This window comes from Mastigoproctus giganteus, chromosome 12 (genome assembly GCF_048544385.1).
Source record: "Mastigoproctus giganteus isolate SK-2022 chromosome 12, ASM4854438v1, whole genome shotgun sequence".
Classification (NCBI taxonomy): domain Eukaryota; kingdom Metazoa; phylum Arthropoda; class Arachnida; order Uropygi; family Thelyphonidae; genus Mastigoproctus; species Mastigoproctus giganteus.
In genome coordinates this window covers 122488553-122509071 of record NC_143586.1, presented here as the reverse complement: position 1 = coordinate 122509071, position 20519 = coordinate 122488553, and the positions used below count along the sequence as shown (strand labels likewise).

The 20519-nt window shown below is 36.9% G+C and overlaps 1 protein-coding gene across 1 annotated transcript in view; it reads left to right on the top strand.

The window, feature by feature from the left end:
• The window catches only part of LOC150077384 (uncharacterized), a 389065-nt gene that overhangs the window by 25302 nt on the left and 343244 nt on the right, over positions 1–20519 (top strand). Inside the window, exons 2-3 of the mRNA XM_090385883.1 lie at positions 6358–6423; positions 17271–17348. Of these exons, the coding sequence (XP_090242009.1) occupies positions 6360–6423; positions 17271–17348 (142 nt within the window). The 5' untranslated portion in view covers positions 6358–6359. The remainder of the gene's footprint in view (positions 1–6357; positions 6424–17270; positions 17349–20519) is intronic.

The window sequence follows — 20519 nt, the reverse complement described above, 5'->3', positions numbered from 1 at the left end:
AGTGCCTATAAGCATATGCTTCAAAAGGCTTTATTTCCAGAATTTTAATTATGGATTTTAAAAACATAAAAAGAAAGAAATAAGCCTCTAAAAAGAATCTTTGTCTAAATATTTAAATGCATAAAGCAGCTGTTCAAAGTGACCATTGGTTTGTTAGATGTCTGTAATTCCCTGGCATGTCTTATCTTTCCCTCGTTGGGAATGAGCACGATCAGCACATATATATCATGAGCTCTAGCTAAGTATATCCCTGTCCCAGCTTCATGTGCTAGATGATAACAACCAGTTGGCAGCTTCTATTGCCATCTGGGTTAAGTGGCCATTCACTCAATGAAACATAGCTCAACATTACACTATGATACTGAAACACCAATCTTCATTGATTGGCCTTTATTAGTTCAGTATATTTGCAAAATGCACAGTGGAGTTGCTACAGCTTGGTGGGGGCTGAAAATACAAATAAATAAACGTTCCTAATGGTTTCAGCAGCTTCCAAAATGCAGTTTCTCAGTTCATCTTGCATAGTTGTGTATATAATTATATGTATTGTATATAGTATACATTTATGCGTAGTTCGAGAACCTGATTCGAATTTAACTAACCACTAAATTAGATTTATAGGTTTGGGTATTCATGTTTGTTTTTTAATTGCATGATTTAGGTTTTTTTAATTTGAGTAGAATTAATAAGTTTTGTTTCATTGAAAATGATTTTAAAAAAAACATGTTTTAAGATTACAAATGTTTTGTATCGAAACAAAAATTACATATAATAATTAATGCACCCCATTAGCAAAGGCTTAACCATTTGTATACTGCAAGCATAATTAAAAAAAAAAAAAAAAAAAATGTTTTTCAGAATTAAAAAAAAAAGTTGAGCACCTATCTGGTGCTGCACAGTGTTTTCCGGGATTTGTGCTGCAACCGATACTGAGTTAAAACTAAATTTTTGATGCTACTTAAAAACATTTCAGTTTTAGAATTTTCCTTCAGCAAATATTGAAAAGTTACCTACATGAAAAATTTCATTATTCTAGAACATGTGAAGTAATTTAAAAATTAACTGGATATAAATCTGTTTTATTTAAAAATAACCAATTAGCCGATAAATACAAAGTTTTTAAGCTCATTAATATGAATTGCCAAAATAATTTGAGTTAGAACTTTGAGGACATACAAATAAATTGTATTATGAAATTGAACTGTTATTGAATTGTATTGTGAAATATATACCGCATACAAATACTGTAAAAATACAAAATATCATGATATTTCATAATTAGCAATGGTAACTGACATATGTTAAGCTGCTATGTATCGTTGGGCTAACATCTGTGGGCTTAGCATACCCAGGATCCTGAGTTGGATATCATCATTCTTGTCTTCCTTTTGTTTTATATTTCTGTTCCCCTCTATTTCTGACTCTTGTTGTCTCTCTCTCTCTCTCTCTCTCTCTCTCTCTCTCTCTCTCTCTCTCAGGGTAACTCAGAAATATTTTTTTGGCTGCTGTAGTGAAAGCTTCAGGCTTCCTTGCATCATATGGCTAATGATGATAATAATAATAAAATGACTCTTTCATGAGTGAGTCCTTAGACATGCATGGGTTTGTATGGAGAATTCTCTTAATGTGTGTGAAACCACAGTAGTGAATTTTCATAATGCTGGGGGCTACAGGTAGGGAATTGCTGTGGTGGTGTGCTCTGTGCAGAGAGTTTCTTGAATTTTATGTTTTGTAAAATGATTAACATTTTATACATCATATTATATCATTCAAATGATATCAAATTATTTCATCTAATTTTATCATTTAATCCACAGCAATTCCCTACCTGTAGCCCCCAGCATTATTAAAATTCACTACTGAAGGGTAGAATTTTTTTCAGCCTGGACTGTACTTGTTAACAGGAGAGATTGCTTCTACAGGGATGGGATACACTTAAATAGAAAGGGCGCAAGAATTTTTGCTGATGCTGTCGAGGCAGAGTTAGGTGGGTAGGAAAACTGCTAGTTGGGGGGGGATACAAGGACTAATAGATTAACAGTAGCCACTGGCAGAGGTGGAAGTGATTCTTGCACTGCTTCTATTGAAATGAGCAGAAGCCTGAAAAATAAGATGCAGGATATTTCAGAGACTGCTGGGAGTCATTGCGGTACAAGTAAACACATGGGTTGTGTTAGGGTAGCCAAGAATAGAAACAGGTGCATGTATACCTGCGTGTACACCAATGCTAGGAGTTTGGTAAATAAATTTGATGAATTTGAGGTATTGCTCAAAACATCAAAGGCAGATATTGTTGGGATATCAGAGATGTGGTGTCACACAGATATAAGGAATGCGGAACTGGAATTTGGGGAATACAATGTGTATAGAAAGGATAGACAGGACAGGAGGGGAGGAGGGGTTATGCCATTAGTTAAGAAACACATAAAGTCCAAGGAAGTGAAGCCAGTCGACATCGATGGACAGGGCAGTGTCGAGTCAGTTTGGTGTGACATAAGCATAGGGAAATCAAAATTGAGAGTAGGAGTGTGCTATAGGCCTAATGACTCTGATGAGTATAATAAGATATTGTACAGGGAAATAGAGTGGGCCAGTAAATCAGAGAGTCTTATAATGGGGGATTTTAATTTCCCAGATATTGACTGGAATTTGTGGGTTGGTCACTCGCACACTAGCAAGGCTTTTGTGGATTTATTGGATGATTGTTTTCTACATCAGCATGTTCGTGAGGCAACAAGAGGGAGCAATACTCTTGATCTGATTATCAGTAGTGATTCTTCATGCATTAAGAATCTGCAGATAAATGAACCACTAGGTGGCAGTGATCACAGTGTGTTGAAGTGGAATTTACTCAAGGAGGTAACTATCATCAGAGGTAAAGGGAAGGGTTTTTGTTTTCGTAAAGGCGACTATGATGGTCTGAGACAGTATTTAAATTCTATACAGTGGGACCAACTGATGATGTTACCAACAGCAAACTCAAAATGGGAAGCATTCAAGGAACTAATCTTGGAGGCTACCAGGCTTTACATACCAACTAAGAAATATTGTTCAAGATTTAGGCCTAAATGGTTGTCAGATGAACTAATGAGACATGTGGCAGAGAAGAAAAATGCATGGGATACATACAAATTAATGGGTGACATGGAAGCCTATGATAGATATAAGTTTGTCTGTAACCAAGTCACAAAGGAGATTAGGCAGGCAAAGGCAGACTATGAAAAATCCTTGGCAAAGGATGCAAAGAAAAACAGAAAAGAGTTCTTTACCTATTTAAACTCAAGAAGGAAAGGGATGAATCAGATTGGTCCACTGGATACTGATGGTTCAACAGTTGAGGATCCTTCTCAGGTGGCTAACAATCTAAACGAGTATTTTGCATCTATATTCACGCATGAGGAGTTATTCAGGAAGGAGAATGATGTAGGTAAAGTAAACATTGGCAGTGAGCTGGATGATTTTGTAATAACTGAGAGGAAAGTGGAGGAGAGATTGTTGAGGATAAACATAAAAAAGGCACCTGGGGTGGATGGGATCTATCCAGTTATATTAAAGGAGGCAGCAAAGGAAGTAAGCAAACCCCTAGCCATAATTATGAGAGCTTCTTTGGACCCAGAGGAGGTACCCATAGACTGGAGATGTGCAAATGTAACCCCAATTCACAAAGGAGGATCAAAGGCTGACACAAGTAATTATAGACCTGTTAGTTTAACTTCTGTTCCAGGTAAATTAATGGAAGCACTGGTTAAAGAAGCACTGCAGGATCATCTAGACAAGAATTCAGTTATAGCTCAGACGCAGCATGGTTTTGTTAAGGGCAGGTCTTGCCTGACCAATTTGATTGGATACTATGATGTAGTCACAAAAGAACTGGATGCAGGGAATAACTTTGATATTATATATTTGGATCTTAGAAAGGCTTTTGATACTGTTGCACATGGAAGACTGCTGCACAAATTGGAGCAGTGTGGCATCGGAGACAAATTGCTGCTATGGATAAGGGGATGGTTGAGTGGCAGAAGACAGAGAGTGGTAATCAATGGACACTGCTCAACGTGGACTAATGTTATTAGTGGAGTTCCTCAGGGTTCAGTGTTGGGTCCGTTGTTGTCTTCGGTGTTTATGAATGATATTGATGATGGGATATCAAGTTTAATGTCCAAGTTTGCAGATGATACAAAGGTTGGCAGGGTTGTTAAGGACACCACTGACGCTATGCTGCTGCAACAGGATCTGGAAAGGTTGAACAGATGGGCTGAGAGGTGGCAAATGAAGTTTAACATTGACAAATGTAAAGTACTACATATGGGAAACAGTAACCCCAGAGCAACGTATCAACTCTGCGGTACTACACTGACAGTGGTGGAGAATGAAAAGGACCTGGGAGTAATTGTGCAGGCAGATATGAAGTTCTCTGAGCAGTGCAGACGAGCTGCAAGAGTAGCTCATGGTGTCTTGTCAATGATATACAGGAATTTTTCTAGCAGGGATAAGGAGGTGATTATTCCCTTGTATAAGGCAATGGTTAGGCCACATCTTGAGTACTGTATACAGGTCTGGAGGCCTCATTTCAAGAAGGATGTAGAGCTGCTGGAACGGGTACAGAGAAGGGCAGCAAGATTAGTGAATGGAACAAAGTGTTGCTCTTACGAAGAAAGGCTTAAGTTTTGCAAATTACAGAGTCTGGAGACTAGGTACCGGCAAGGTGATCTGATAGAGGTGTATAAGGCTTTGAATGGTTTGAGCATGCTCAATGCCAATGGGATTCTTCATCTTGTTCAGAATAATCAGCTCAGAGGGCATAAATTCAAATTGAGGAAGGACGGATGCCGGATAGATGTGCGGAAATTTGCCTTTGGCCAGCGGGTGGTTGGTTGGTGGAACCGACTTCCATCACTTGTTGTTGAAGTTGATAGCCTAAACAAATTTAAGGCTCAACTGGACAGGTATTTCGAGCGAACGGAGGAGTGAAATGGGAGTGGTGTGTTTTTTTTTTTTTTTTTTTTTTTTTGCCTGATGCTGAATAAGCTTGCTTTCTTGCATCATATGCCTCTACTAATGCTAAAATTGTATAATTAATTTATTCTTACTTTGACGTGATTGTCCAACATTAGAGTGAAATTAATGTCAAAAATCAAATTAGAATTTTTTAAAAAAATTGCAACAGAAAATTGAAATCATGAAAAAATAAATTTGTAATTTATTTATTTGATATAGGTAATATCTTCTGCATCTACTGATTCAGAGGATACATGAGTATCACATGAGCCCGCTTAATTAGAGTTCCTGAACATTTATTGAACTTCATCTTTTGTATGCTCAAATTGGGCAGCTGACATTAACAGATGAGTCTTTATTCCCATTTTCAGAGCTAGTTTCTTATCGCCATCTTTGTAAATTGTGTCTACAATTTCCTGGAAACAGATAAGATATGGCACTACCTGTTTGAAGATTATTAGACAATTTGTGTAAAAAAATAATGTCTGGAATGACCTTAATATATATGTACTCTGCAGAGCCCATCATTGAAAGTGTGTGTGTGTGTGCACGCGCATACACACGCATGCATCCATGCACACACATGCTTGTTCCACAGAGCCCATACATAAAAAAAAATACGAGCCAATGAGAAACATATTGGTGTCAGTTATCAATTTTAAAAAAATTACTTGTACCGATGTGTTTCTTAACCTTGCTTCCTTTTATTTTGTGAGAGAATTACATTATTGGTTCTGTGAGTAATTGTAGAGAGTAACATATCATTATCATACTGAATGAAAATTAGAAACTGTTCAGAAAATGTGGTTCAAGTCAGTGTGAAGTTATGTTTACATTTTGAAAATGTTAGTTCTGATTTTTTGTATTACTGTAATTATTTTATAGGAACATTTTGAAATTTTATATTTTAACAAACTAATTTGTATCATATTTAAATTACTACTGTAAATTACTTAAATTACTACTGTAAATTACTTAAATTACTTTTTTGGATAATCTTGAGGTTGGTAATAGAGTATTCAAGTTTGGCAGTCTGAAGAAATTTTTATACAGCACCATCAGAAAAGAGCACTACTAGGCTGATGCTCTTTTTAGCCTAGTTGATGCTCTAGCAAAAAAAAAAAAAAAAAAAAACTGAAAAATTTTACAGTTAACAGTTTTACAGTAAAATTTTACGGTTAAAAGTCAATGGCAAACAAATTCTGGCAACCCCCAACCCCCACTGGATTTACCAAACAGACTCTCATGTGATGCTTAAGTAGTTTACATTTATGATCTCTTGAATGGAGAAAACAGTTTGCACTATTCATCCTAAATGTGCTTCACCGTATATGGATATAAATTGGGTTTCTTTTTCAGATATGGTTAAAAGAAGAGATAAAACTGGCCGTCGACCAATTTTACAGCTGAATAATGACCGTCAGTGTAAGTATTAATTCTTACTGTGAGAAGGTTTCTTGTTTTTTCTTTTGATAGATAAATCCATAATTTGTATTAGTTTAGTTTAGCAAATAAGTGTCCTTTATTTTACTGGATATGTTAGTTTTTTAATTATAATTTAAGATTGAAGCGAATAATGTAGTAAAGTAAGTGAATATATAAAGAGTGTTTCAATTAAAATGCACCAAGATGTCTCACTTATTTTTAGTTTTAGGCGATTTGTCATCTGGACCTTTTTTGTCATATTGGTTTGAAACTTTTGAATTTGATTATTAAATTGGACTGGTATTACTGTTTACATTTTACAGTGTCTAAATTTAAATCTTGTCTAATCAGCTTCTTTTTTCTCAGTGGGAAAGTTTCCCCCATCCTCGGTTTAGTCTGTTGGTGTACTTCTGAAACAAACGTAAACCATTTTATTTGAAGCAAATAAGAAATGAATGTAATGGTTGTATGTGGTGGTCACTTCTTGATAGGAGTGTACACCTGTGTCAAACAGATAGCTATACAAGGACAGTAATACATCATCTTCTCTTGCAAATAATGACAAAAGAAATACCATTCCAAACAATGTTTAAAAAAAAAATAATAATAAATTATGTTGTGGAAAGCAGCAATTTTCAAAATAGAAAATTATGGGGGGGGGGGGGAGCAAAACAAATGTGTATAGTAAATTCATTGTTGGGTAAAAAAAAGGATAAATGAAACTAGAATGGATAATTCAGTGCTTAACTCCGTGATTTTAGCTGTTTATGTCAAAGATCAGTTATCGGTATTGTTCAACAACGCTATGTGGTTGCTGCTATTATTTCCACAAGTGAAAGGTAACATTAATAAAAAGTAATATTTGTAATGTGCTTATGTCAAGAGAGATTAGGATTCAGAGTAATTCCCAATAGAGATAAATGATCTTGCCTAGAAATCAGAGTGTCATCGAAGATAAGCATAGGAGCAGAAGAATCCTTTTTGCGAGATATAAGACAGGACTTGGTTTTAGAAGAATTGAAATTAACTCTGTTATCTTTGCTCCACTGGAGAAGTTTCTGGAGATCAGCTGGGTATATTTTTTGCCATGTGTATGCCATATCCAAAAAATTCATTACTTCATACAGCATGTCCTCGCCACATTTTCTTACTTCTGAATACACCATGAATTGCCAAACTAATAGAACAAACTTATCTTTGAAAAGATCCAAACCTCCCAGAAACTTTCTCATTCATTTCATAAATATTCTTGGTCTCGGTTATAATCTCAGTGATTTCCATTTCCAAATACAGTCTGCCAAACCCCATGTACTTTTTCTGACAGAATCCCAGTTCAGTTGATTTAACCACTGCTCGTCTCAGTTGGCCAAATTATTCACTCTTTTTGCTTCAAAGGCGGTACTTGTGTGTTCTGATATAATCTCTATCGGAGACTTAGTATTTTTGAAATCTCCTTTTTTTGATATTCTCTGGCTTAAAATCTCTCTACCACAATCTATGAAATTTATCTGTTGCCTCTATTGTTCTCCCAAATCCACTAATCACTTGGAACTCTTTGACTTCCTCTTTTTGAAACGACTTTCTCCAGTCCAACTTTCTTAACAGTGAGGTAATTTTCCTTTGTGATTTTAATGTTCATAACTACAGCTGGCTTCCGTTTTCTAGTCACACTGACTTAGCTTAGCGAGATGCTAAGGCTTTTACAATTACTAATGACCTTGCACAGATTGTTCATTTACCTACTAAAATACCAAACAATCCTAACCATGCAGCCAAAAAGCTTTATCTTTTTCTCACAAATAACCCTTAAAATGATAGTGATCTGTATGCAAAGTTCTTAGAAGTCCCGAAAGGCATACTAAGTTCTTAGAAGGCCCGTTCCCAAAATAAATTTATCATTCAGCGAATACAAGACAATCTGTAAATAGGGTAATGAGACAAGCGGAACGTCAATGCACTGTTGTATAAACCCCATCCCCGGAAGGACAAGGTCATAAGACTTGCGAAAAAGACCTGGGAATAATTGTGCAGTCACATATGAAGTTTTCTGAGCAATGCAGGAGCTGCAAGAGCAGGTCATGGGGTCACAGGAATTTTGCTAGCAGGGAAAAGGAGGTGATTATCTCTTTGTATAAGGCAATGGTTAGGCCAACTCTTGAGTACTGCATACAGGTCTGGAGGCCTCATTTTAGGATGTAGATTTACTTGAACGTGTGCAGAGAAGGGCAACAAGATTGGTGAGGGGAATGAAGGGATTCTCTTACCAAGAGAGGCTTAACTTTTGCAAATTGCAGGTTTGGAAACTAGGCAGCTGTGTGGTGATCTGACTGAGGTGTATAAGGCCTTGAATGGGTTGAGCATGCTGAATTCTGATGAGATTCTTCCACTTGCTCAGATTATGAACCTTAGAAGTCCCGTTTCCAAAATTCTTAGAAGTCCCAAAATAAATTTATGGTTCAGCGAATACAAGACAATCTGTAAATAGAGTTTAAGGGGGCATAAATTCAAATTGAGGAAAGACTTGTAGAATAGATATGTGAAAATTTGCCTTAGCCAGCGTGTGATTAATTGCTGGAACAAACTTCCATCCGTCATTGTGGAAGTTGATAGCTTAAATGAATTCAAGGAGGAATCGGACAAACTTTTAGAGGTAATGGTTTTGTGAATTTTTTTTTTTTTTTTTGGCTGATTCTTTCTTGCATCACATGCCTCTTTTACTATGAAGCTAATTCGCCCTTTTCATTTTCATCTGTTCCAAGAATTGGATTTTTTCGACTACTTGAACAATTAAGAATATTTACATAGTTACCAAAATTTGTTTGGTATATCCATGAGTACACTCATAACAGTGAGTGACTGTATGGGAATATGTGTAAATTACAATCATTATGGCTTTTTGCTCATTACAGAGGTGATCTCGTTATTTTCGTGCTCGTTATAACCAAGTTTGACTGTATAATAAAACATGATCTAGCAAAGAAGTGTAATAACAACGTTGAGAAAGAGGGGATTTTGAAGCAGCGTGAAGTTTACCACTGAAAATGAAACTGTAGAAATACTCACGCTGCCTTCTAAAAAAAAAAAAAGATTCCCAAAATGCACTGCACATAATAGAGAATGTAGTAGTAACCAATTTTACACATCCACTCCCGCCAAAAGTTAGTCCAGTTCCTCCTTTAATTTATTTAAACTATCAACTTCCACAACCACAGATGTTCCAAGAATTGGATTTTTTCGACTACTTGAGCAATTAAGAATATTTACATAGTTACCAAAATTTGTTTGGTATATCCATGAGTACACTCATAACAGTGAGTGACTGTATGGGAATATGTGTAAATTACAATCATTATGGCTTTTTGCTCATTACAGAGGTGATCTCGTTATTTTCGTGCTCATTATAACCAAGTTTGACTGTATAATAAAACATGATCTAGCAAAGAAGTGTAATAACAACGTTGAGAAAGAGGGGATTTTGAAGCAGCGTGAAGTTTACCACTGAAAATGAAACTGTAGAAATACTCACGCTGCCTTCTAAAAAAAAAAAAAGATTCCCAAAATGCACTGCACATAATAGAGAATGTAGTAGTAACCAATTTTACACATCCACTCCTGCCAAAAGTTAGTCCAGTTCCTCCTTTAATTTATTTAAACTATCAACTTCCACAACCACAGATGGAAGTTTGTTCCAGCAATTAACCATCCTCTGGCTAAAGGCAAATTTCCGCACGTCTGTTCTACAACTGTCTTTCGTTAATTTGAATTTATGCCCCTCAGGTTCATAACCTGAGCAAGTGGAAGTATCCCAACAGAATTAAGCATGCCCAACCCATTCAAGGTCTTATACTCCTCAATCAGATTACCTGGCAGGTGTCTAGTCTCCAGTTGCTGCAATTTGCAGAACTTAAGCCTTTCTTGGTAAGAGAACCATTTTGTTCCCCTCACCAATCTTGTTGCCCTTCTCTGTGCATGCTCAAGCATGCACAGAGAAGGGCAATCACCTCATCCTTCCTAGAATGAGGCCTCCAGACCTGTATGCAGTACTCAAACTGTGGCCTAACCATTGCCTTGTACAAAGGGATAATCACCTCCTTTTCCTTAATAGCAAAATTCCTGTATATCATTAACAATACCCCATGACCTGCTCTGGCAGCCTATCTTCATTGCTCAGAAAACTTCATATCTGACTGCACAATTACTCCCAGATCTTTTTTTCATTTTCTATGACCCTAAGTGTAGTACCAGTTGGTACATTTCTCTGGGGTTATTTCTACCCATATGCAGTACTTTGCATTTGTCAATGTCACTTCTCAGTTGTCACTTCTCAGCTCATCTGCCCACATTTTCTAGATCCCATTGCAGTAGCACGCTGCCATTACTGTCATTAACAACCCTGCCAACCTTTGTATCATCTGCAAATTTGGACGTTAAGGCTGGAAATTTATCAAACTGTAACAGGGTGCATAATGATTTTGTTATAATTGAGAGCAAAGTGGAGGAGAAATTGTTTAATTTAAACATAAGAAAGGCATCTGGGATGGATGGGAGCTGTCCAGTTATATCATTGATAAATATACAGTAATATTATTGATAAATATACTAAACAACAGGGCCCAACACCGAACTCGGGGGGACTCCACTAATAACGTTAGTCCATGAAGAGCAGCATCCATTGATTACCACTCTCTGTCTTCTCCCACTGAACCATCCTTTTATCCATTGTATCAACTTACCATTAATACCATACTGCTCCAATTTGTGCAGTAGTCTTCCATGAGCAACAGTGTCGAAAGCTTTCCTGAAATCCAAGTATATGATATCAAAATTATTTTTTGCAACCAGTTCCTTTGTGATTATGTATCTGGTTAAAGATGCATTGCAGTCTTGTCTAGATGATCCTGCAATTCATCTTTAACTCCATTATTTACCCTGGAATGGAAGTTAAACTAACTGGTCTGTAATTACTCGTGTCACCCTTAGATCCCCCTTTGTGATTGGGGATACATTTGTACATCTCCAGTCCGTGGGGTCTTTTCCCGAGTCCAAGGATGCTCTCATAATTATGGCTAAGGGTTTGCTTACTTCTTTTGCTGCCTCCTTCAATAAAACTGGATAGCTCCCATCCACCCCAGGTGCCTTTCTTATGTTTAACTTAAACAATTTCTCCTCCACTATGCTCTCAATTACTACAAAATCATTAAGCACTCTGTTACAGTTTTATAAACTTCCTGCCTTTTTCCTCCTTTAAAAACTCCTCATGTGTGAATATAGATGCAAAATACTCATTCAGATTATCAGCGATCTGAGGAAGATCATCAACAGTCGATCCACCAATATTAAGTGGACCAATCTGATTTATTCCCTTCCTTCTAAAATGAAAGAATGGAATGTGGCCTGCAGTAACACTGATAGAGAAACAACTGTTGCATTTGTTTCTTAACTGCAGCAGATGTCTGTGCTGCACTTAAGAAAAAATTCATAGTATTCTTATGAATAAAAAGGAAATCCTTATTATTGCTAATCAAGATTTTTGTTATTATTTCATTATTTTATTTTATTTATTTAAATATTTTTGTTATTTATTATTATTATTAGATATGTACAAAAAAAAGTAAAAGTAAATTTTTGACACTTGTAGTAGCAGACCTCGTTACTACAAACCTTGTTATTACTATACATGAAAATTTAAGTTCCTTGAACTTTGTATTAATGAGCTTCTGCTGTATTCATTAAAAAATAATTTGTTTATTGAATGACTTGTGCATGTCTGATATGAATTTTACTGCGTGCATTAAATACTTTAACAGCTTAACCTACTATAAATCTAATGATCATGTCACTTACTTTCATGTACAACTTTATTGTTAGAAACTGCAGCAGAACAAATGTTTACTCCAGTTTATTCCTTTATTTTTGATATAATACATAGTTGATTTTTTAATACTATTTCACAATTGAAGAACACCTTTCACTATTTAACTTATACAAGGACTGGTATGGAAGTAATGCCTCCTAATTTTTTTGCTTTCAAATGCGGTGTTGTGGATCATTTCACATGTCACTGGGTGATGCTCTGATTGGTCTCGTGAGTGCAGCACATGGATTGTTCAAAATTATGGATGTTACAGATATACATATCAAACAGAGTGGTGATTGAATTTCTCACCAAGGAAGAAGTGATGCCTATTGAAATCCATACGTGTCTCAAAAATGTTTATAGTGACAATACTGTAGATGTGAGCAGAGTTAGACATTGGGTAAGACAGAAGAAAGTGACATTGTTGACAAGACCTGAAGCAACCGGCCAATAAAGTTAGTGACAATAGACAAGAGCCGGATCGACGTGCTGATCAAAGAGGGCCACCAAATCACAATACGCGAATTGTACGATGCAGTAGGTATAGGTGATGATCATCACCTTCTGTGATGATCATCATAAAGGAACTAGGCTCAAAGGTTTTGGGTCCTGAAAATTCTGACACATGAGCACAAAGAAGCTTGGAAATTCATCTGTATACAGAACTTCTCCATCGTTACGAGAGTGAAGGAGAAGTATTTTATTCACACACAGTCACAGGTGATGAAACCTGGGTCTACTATTATGACTGAAATGAAGAGACAGTCGATGGAGTGGCCATCAAAATTCACTGTGCAAGAAGTAGTTCAAAAGACAGCCTTCTGTCGGTAAAGTCATGGCGACAGTGTTTTGGGACAAAGATGGGGTCTTGCTTGTGGACTTCTTGAAGCATGGCACAGCAATTATCTCAGATCACTATGTGGAAAGGTTGAAATAGTTGAAAGCCCGCATCCGTAGAATTTGACCGGACAAAAATTTTAATGAGATTCTTCTGCACAACAATGCATGACCTCACACCAGTCTGCGCATGATGGAGGCCATTGCAAAACTGGAACGCACTGTTCTTCATCATCCCTTCTCATAGCCCAAATCTTGCACCTTCCGACTATCACTTCTTCAGCCCACTGATGGATGCACTCAGTGGAACCCATTTTGTGGACAACAACCAGCTCAAGCACAGTGTTCATAAAGCCCTCCAGAGCAAGAGTAAGGACCTTTTACAGGATTGGAATAGAATACAGCATTTGACTCAGAGATGGTGGAAGTGCATAGAAAATGATGGTGACTTTGTAGAAAAATAACTGTGTTTATTAATGATTGAGGATTAATTGCTGTAAAAGGCAGAGTTGTAGGAAAGAATAGGAAGCATTACTTTTGTACCTCTCCTGGTATATATAAAAAGCAATTCTGACTGAGGGCATTGTGCTGAAATAGTATTATCAAAATAAATAAGAGCAGTACAGCTCAATCCTTCCTACTTTGATACTATTTGAAAAATATAAGAGATTTAACTCATACCTTTTTATAGGAAGTTCTTCGGCCTGACACTCGCATCAAATTAATACATTATATGAAACTAAATTTATGACACGATATTATGGTTTAAAGTTGTTAATATATATATAAAAAAAAAAAAAAGGGCAAACTGCAGCCATTATCAACCCACTGCAGGATGGAAGCCTCCTCAACAATTCATGCTGAGGAAAATGGACCATAATCTGCCATGCTGGTCCAGTGTTTGTTGGCAGATCGACCGTATTTAGCAGTCAGGGGCTTGAACCCCAGTCTACTCAGAGCGTGTGCTACTGCACTCCCGCTCCTGACCGCTCGGCTATGGAATATATATACGGGTTACTTAAAAATAATCCTGTATTCAATTTCCATAATCTACTCACTGCTAAAAGGAAGAGCAAAGCAAAGTAAATGTACATCAATCCACTACAAACTAAATCCCCCAGCAATAACGGACAGGAAATTGAAGACAATTGTCAAATTTTCTAAAATATTATAGACTAAAAATTTAGAAAATTTGACAATTGTCTTCAATTTCCTGTCCGTTATTGCTGGGGGGGGGGGTTTGGTTTGTAGTGGGTTTATGTACATTTACTTCACTTTGCTCTTCCTTTTAGTAGTGAGTAGATTATGGAAATTGAATACAGGATTATTTTTAAGTAACCTGTGTATATATATATATATATATATATATTAACAATTTTAAACCATAATATCGTGTCATAAATTTAATTTCATATAATGTATTAATTGGATTAATTTGATGCGAGTGTCGGGCCGAAGAACTTCCTATAAAAAGGTACGAGTTAAATCTCTTATATTTTATAGTACATAGTACTATTTATGTACTGTATTATATAATAGGAGTAGTATTATATCTAAATGGTATCTAATCAGGGCTTCATACAGAATAAGTTCATACATCAGTGGCCCAGAAAATGGCAGAGACAGTCCTGAGTAAATGTGTTTTCTTCAGCCAGTTAGTGCATGACGACAGTGTTTTGGGACAAAGAGGGGATCTTGCTTATGGACTTTGGAGTGTGGCACCGCGATCAACTCAGATATGTGGAAATGCTGAAAATGTTGAAAGCCTGCATCCATAGAGTTCAACTGGACAAAAACCTTAATGAGGTGGTTCTCCATGACAATGCACGACCCCACACCAGTCTGCGCATAATGGAAGCCATTGCAAAACTGGGGTGCACTGTTCTTCCTCACCCCCTCTCATAGACCAGATTTTGTCTTCCAACTGTCACCTCTTCAGCCTGCTGAAGGATGCACTCCATGGAACCCATTTTGCTGACGACAACCAGCCCAAGCACATTGTTTGCGAAGCCCTCCTGAGCAAGAGTAAGGACTTAAAGGATTGGAATAAAGCATCTGACTCAGAGATGGCAGAAGTGCATAGAAAATAATGGTGACTTTGTGGAAAAATAAGTGTGTTTATTAATGATTGAGGATTAATTGATGTAAAAGGCATAGTTGTAGAAATTAAATTTTCTGAGTCAAAAAATAGGAGGTATGAGGAGTAGTAATTTTGTACTACTCCTCAATGTTATGTTACATTAATGACTAGCATCACAAATAGAAATATAAACAAAAGATATTTATTAATAGTTAAGGCAAAGCTAAGTAATATTTGACAGGTGCTCTCAAAATATTCCAAAATGAGCTTTTCCAACCTTTATACAACACGTCAATTATGGCTGAAATGTTATCAGAAGCCCTCAATTTATTTCAGTTTATCATTTTAAATGGAAAACAAAATGAAAAGTTCACCAGATGCAAACTAATATTTAGTTGAACTGCCTCTGGCCCTGATGACAGCAGCACACCATTGAGGCATTGACAAGATCAATTTCTGAAGATAATCAACTGATCGTTCGTGGTTCCAAACACGAATTATGGCTTTCTGAAGTTCACGAAGGGTCTTTGATATCTTTCTGGCAACTTCAGATTCTACACGATGCCAACAGTTCTCTATAGGATTCAGGTCCAGGGTGTTTCCTGACCAGCTAAGAATTGTAATGGACTGTTCTTCCAGCCATTTTTTTCATCTGTAACAAAGGTAAGCACATTACTGTCAAACCTCTAGAAATGAAGCTAAAGTAACTACAGCAGTTCCTACTTACACTTTTCGCCCAATGACAAGGAGCAGAGTCGTCCTGAAAGATGCAGTTACTTGACAGGTTGAAATGGACTAATGGTTGGCAGCTATTTGCCTTCCCATATAGCCAGGTATCCATTGGCATTTACGGAACCTTTTATAAACTGCAGGTGACCTACTCTGTGATCCGAAATGCACACCTATATCATTTGGCTGGTAGGGAATTTCACTGTAGACACCATACAGTCTGGGTGGTATTCTTCACCACGTCTACAGCGAATTGTTTGTCTCCCGTCAGAGCCATGCAGATTGAATTTTTTCTCATCCGAGAAAATAACTGACTCCCACTGCTCGTGGGTTTATTTGACATGCTCCTTACACCAAATTAATCTGACCTTTTTCATATTTTGTGTGAGGAGGGGCTTCTTCTTAGGACAAGGGCTACAAGTCCATTTTTGAAGAGGCATCTTCTGACTGTTACTTCACTTACTGCTACCAGTTTTTAAGCCATAAGTTCTTCAAAATGCACTGTAGAGACTCGTTTGTGTTCGGTTCCTGTTTTGGCGTAGACACTTGTTTGCGTCCGGTTCCTTTTTTCCTATCAGCAGAACCAGTATTCTTGAGTTTGGTAAGAAATCTACTCACTGTCGACTGATTACAAGACACTCTATAAGCAATATGATGGGAAGAACATCCTTCCTCTTGTAAAGCAACATTAGCACTCTTTCTTCGTGGCGTCAACTGCACGTAACTCTCCATCCTGACACAAGCAAGGAATGACTGTCACTCTTGCAGTGTGCTGATGCAATATTACATCATCACCTATGTCTGTAAATCTTATCTAATTCAATCACTAAGATATATTGCCATATATTTATGTTATTTGGATGACAACTAAATTTTAAGGCTTGATGCACTTTCTTTGAACACCAGTGTATATACAGAAGCATACTTTGTGACTGACTTCAAAATGTTTACATTTAGATCATTTGTACATCTGAGGTTCACTTTTCTTGCCATAAGTGCACTTAAGCTCATCAGTTTCCTTTTAGTCCTCGTATATTACTAATGCTTTTTTTTTTTTTTTTTTTTTTTTCCCATTGTTAGCATTATTAAATTGATGATACATTCATTAGCACTTATGCTGTGGACTTCTTACTAGAAGTGGTACTTTTTTATAATGGATTTTTACTGAGTTTATTAGAGTTGTGTCCAGTATTTTCATTGTTGAGAGCTATGTTTCATCAAACATTCTGATCAGATGATTGTCTTAGAAAGTGAATAGTTATAATTCTTTTATATCTCTTTTAAATTTTTTTTTTTTGTTTTATTAATATGAAAAGTTTTATGAAGATTATAAATATTTTTTAGCAACTACTAACAGAATTCCACTTCGTGGATTATCCCAGTACAGTGATAGCGATGATGAGAGCAGCAAACAGGTTCAAGGTATGATCCATTGGTTATTATTAGTACTAAGTATTAAAATTGCATATGGAAATAGGGTTGGTCTAGTAGACAACCAATCTCAACTGACGATTCTTTTCTTTTCACCTGTTGTAAGGAGTATACCAATCTCAAATTAGAACTTGGTGCATTACAAGAAGAATCAGAGTCACTGAACAAATGGGTGCCTGCCAAGTGATGCATCCCTGATTCAGGTCCAAAAGGGGAAAAAAAAAAAAGTCAAGTGCATACTGCTCTGATTGAAGTAGATTGTTTTATTGGAAGACTCTGTTGTCAGGGAAATGAGTAACATTTTTTGTAATAAAGATAGATGGACTAAAACTGGGACATATTTGTCAGATTTCAAGGGGGTGGGGGTAAAGAGAGCTTTATTATTCATGTGGGGGACCAGTGATAATAAATGAACAGGACCTTACCATTTGTTGGACCATGCTAAAAAACTATCAGTTAGGTCAGAGTGTTTATGTGTCTGCTATTCTGCCCAGATATAAATGGGATTATATGCTGAAAGCCTTGTGGATTAATTCAAGACTCGGGGGGAATCTGCAAGCTCTAGTTCAATGTGCCATTAAAAACCAAATCATCAGTAAGGCTCTAGGGGCAAGGGAATCTTTGGAGGAGGAGTGAATATTTGTCAAAGTAATGCTTGCACTCACCTCAAAAATTCTTGTTTATTGCCACAACAGCTGATGTTGGCAAGATGTTCTGAGGGTTGCAACGTTTCAAATGAGTGGGAAGATGAAGCTAGCGAAAAAAGTCTAAATAACTTCAAGGGGTATATCAGGTAGTAAACCATAAAAGAATACTTAGTCTTAACTATGTCTACACCAATGTCAGGAGCATTGTCAATAAAATGGCTGAAATCAAACTCCTGGTAAGGACAACTAATGCTGACATAATAGGCAGGCCTAACAGTATTTCTGTTAGAATATGGTTCCACCTAGAAGTTAGGGATGATGAGTTCCATTATGGTATGTATAATGTATGTAGGAAAGATATGGAAGATAGGATGGGTGGTGGGCTGATGCTTCTTAAGCAGCCTGTGCATGAAAAGAGCTTTTGCTGAGCGAGAAGTTGTCTTGCCAGCATAGAATCTGTGTATGTAGTGTGAGTTATTTAGAAGCAGCAAATGTATGAGAGTGGGAGTAATCTACAGACCAGAAGATTATGAAGAGTATAATGAGAGTCTCTACATGCAGATGGAAGGGTTGAATGTTTTATTATGGCTGACTTCAATCTGCCCCTAACTGATTGGAATAAGCGGAAGAGACACTCACCATGGGGAACAAAATTTTTGCTTAAACTAGATGATTATTATTTTTACCAGCATGTTACAGAAAATACTAGGAGTGAGAATATTCTCTGACCTTGTCATTACTCACAAATAGATGACATCACAGGGCTTAAATTACAGGATCCAGGAACCAAATTACAGAGAACAAAGAATGGGCACAAGGAATTTTTCATTTATGTGAATACAAAGAGGAAAAAACAAATTAGATAGGACTCTTATGTTCTAGCTATGAGGAAGTCTTAAATAATAGCCCCCAGGGGCTCGCATCTGGTGAGTATGGGCTTGGCACACCCATGGTCCTTAGCTGGATATCATCATTCTTCTCTTTCTTGGTGACTTCCTTCTACTGCCATCTCTCTCTCTCTCTCAGTGTAACTCAATTTTTTTTTGGTTGGTGCAGCATAAGTCTAAGGTTTCCTTGCACCATATGGCTAATAATAATAATAATCCAGCTGATGAATTGAACAGGCACTTTGCATTGGTCTTTACTGATGAAAGACGCAGCATTCTGAAGAGAGACTGTGGAAGTGAGTTTGAGCCATCTGAAGTTAGTGTTTTCGAAGTTACTATGACTCTTTATTGAAGAAACTTGAGCATTAAGTACACAGTAATTTTGAGGAAGATGGCCAGAGAAAGTATTCAGCCAGTGAGATTAATTATGAGAGCATCTTTGGACTGGAGACATGCCACCATATGACCAATATGACCATTACATAAAGGTGATTCTAAGAGTGAACTTAGAACAGTCGGTAACCACAGACTGTTTAGTCTATCTTCAATAGTAGGGAAAGTCTTAGAAGCTATGATTAAGAGTGCATTCTAGTTAAAGGTGTCCTTCAGAAAAGCAATTTTCCCATAACAAAACTACAACATGGTTTTTTAAAGAAAAGTCATGTTTTTTTTTTTTTTTTATGTGAACCCCAAACACAAGAGGTATTGGAACCTATAGTACTTAGGACCGTGCTTGGGTTGGAGGTTGAGAAGACAAAAGAAGATATTTGTTGACATTGGACTTGAACTTCTGTAGATTGTAATTTTCAGAAAATTACAATCTACAGAAGTTGAAATGAATAAATGAGGAAGATGAAAAGTTGGTTCTGTGGGTTTGCGAGTGGAGAGACTCTGTTAGAGATGAATCATTAATTAACCTAACTGCCCTCTTCTGAATGGAATCAAGAAGCCTGAGAGAGGTTTTGGGGACACCACCCCAGATGTGGGAACAATATTCCATGGCAGGGCAGATTTGCGATTTATACAGAGTGAGCAGCTGTTTGGAAGAAAAGTAACGCCAAGAGCGAAAGAGAAAACCAAGTTTTTTAGATGCAGAGGAAGCAATATTTGTAATGTGCTTGTGCCAAGAGAGATTAGAAGTCAGGGTAATCCCCAAAAGAGATATATCATTTTGCCTAGAAATCGGAGTGTCACTAAAGATAAGCATAGGAGCAGAAGAATCCTTTTTGCGAGATATAAGACAAGACTGAGTTTTAGAAGGGTTGAAATCAACTAAGTTGTCTTTGCCCCACTGGAGAATTACCTGAAGATCGGCATTTAAGGAATTGGTAGCAGATTTTCGAGAAGTTAAAGCTGATTGAGCAGGACAAGGTTTCTCAAAATGAAAAGTGGAATGCAATGTGCTATCATCGGCAAAACTATGGATTGGATTTCCAGTCAACGGAAGAAGGTCATTAATATACAAGAGGAAAAGAGTGGGGGGAAAGAACTGAACCTTGGGGGACACCGGCATTAGTGGAGAAGTTTGAAGACAGAGAGCCAAATACCATCACCCTCAGTGAGCGATCAAAGAGAAAACTGGATAACCAATTACTAAAAACAGTTGGCAAACCATAAGATGGAAGCTT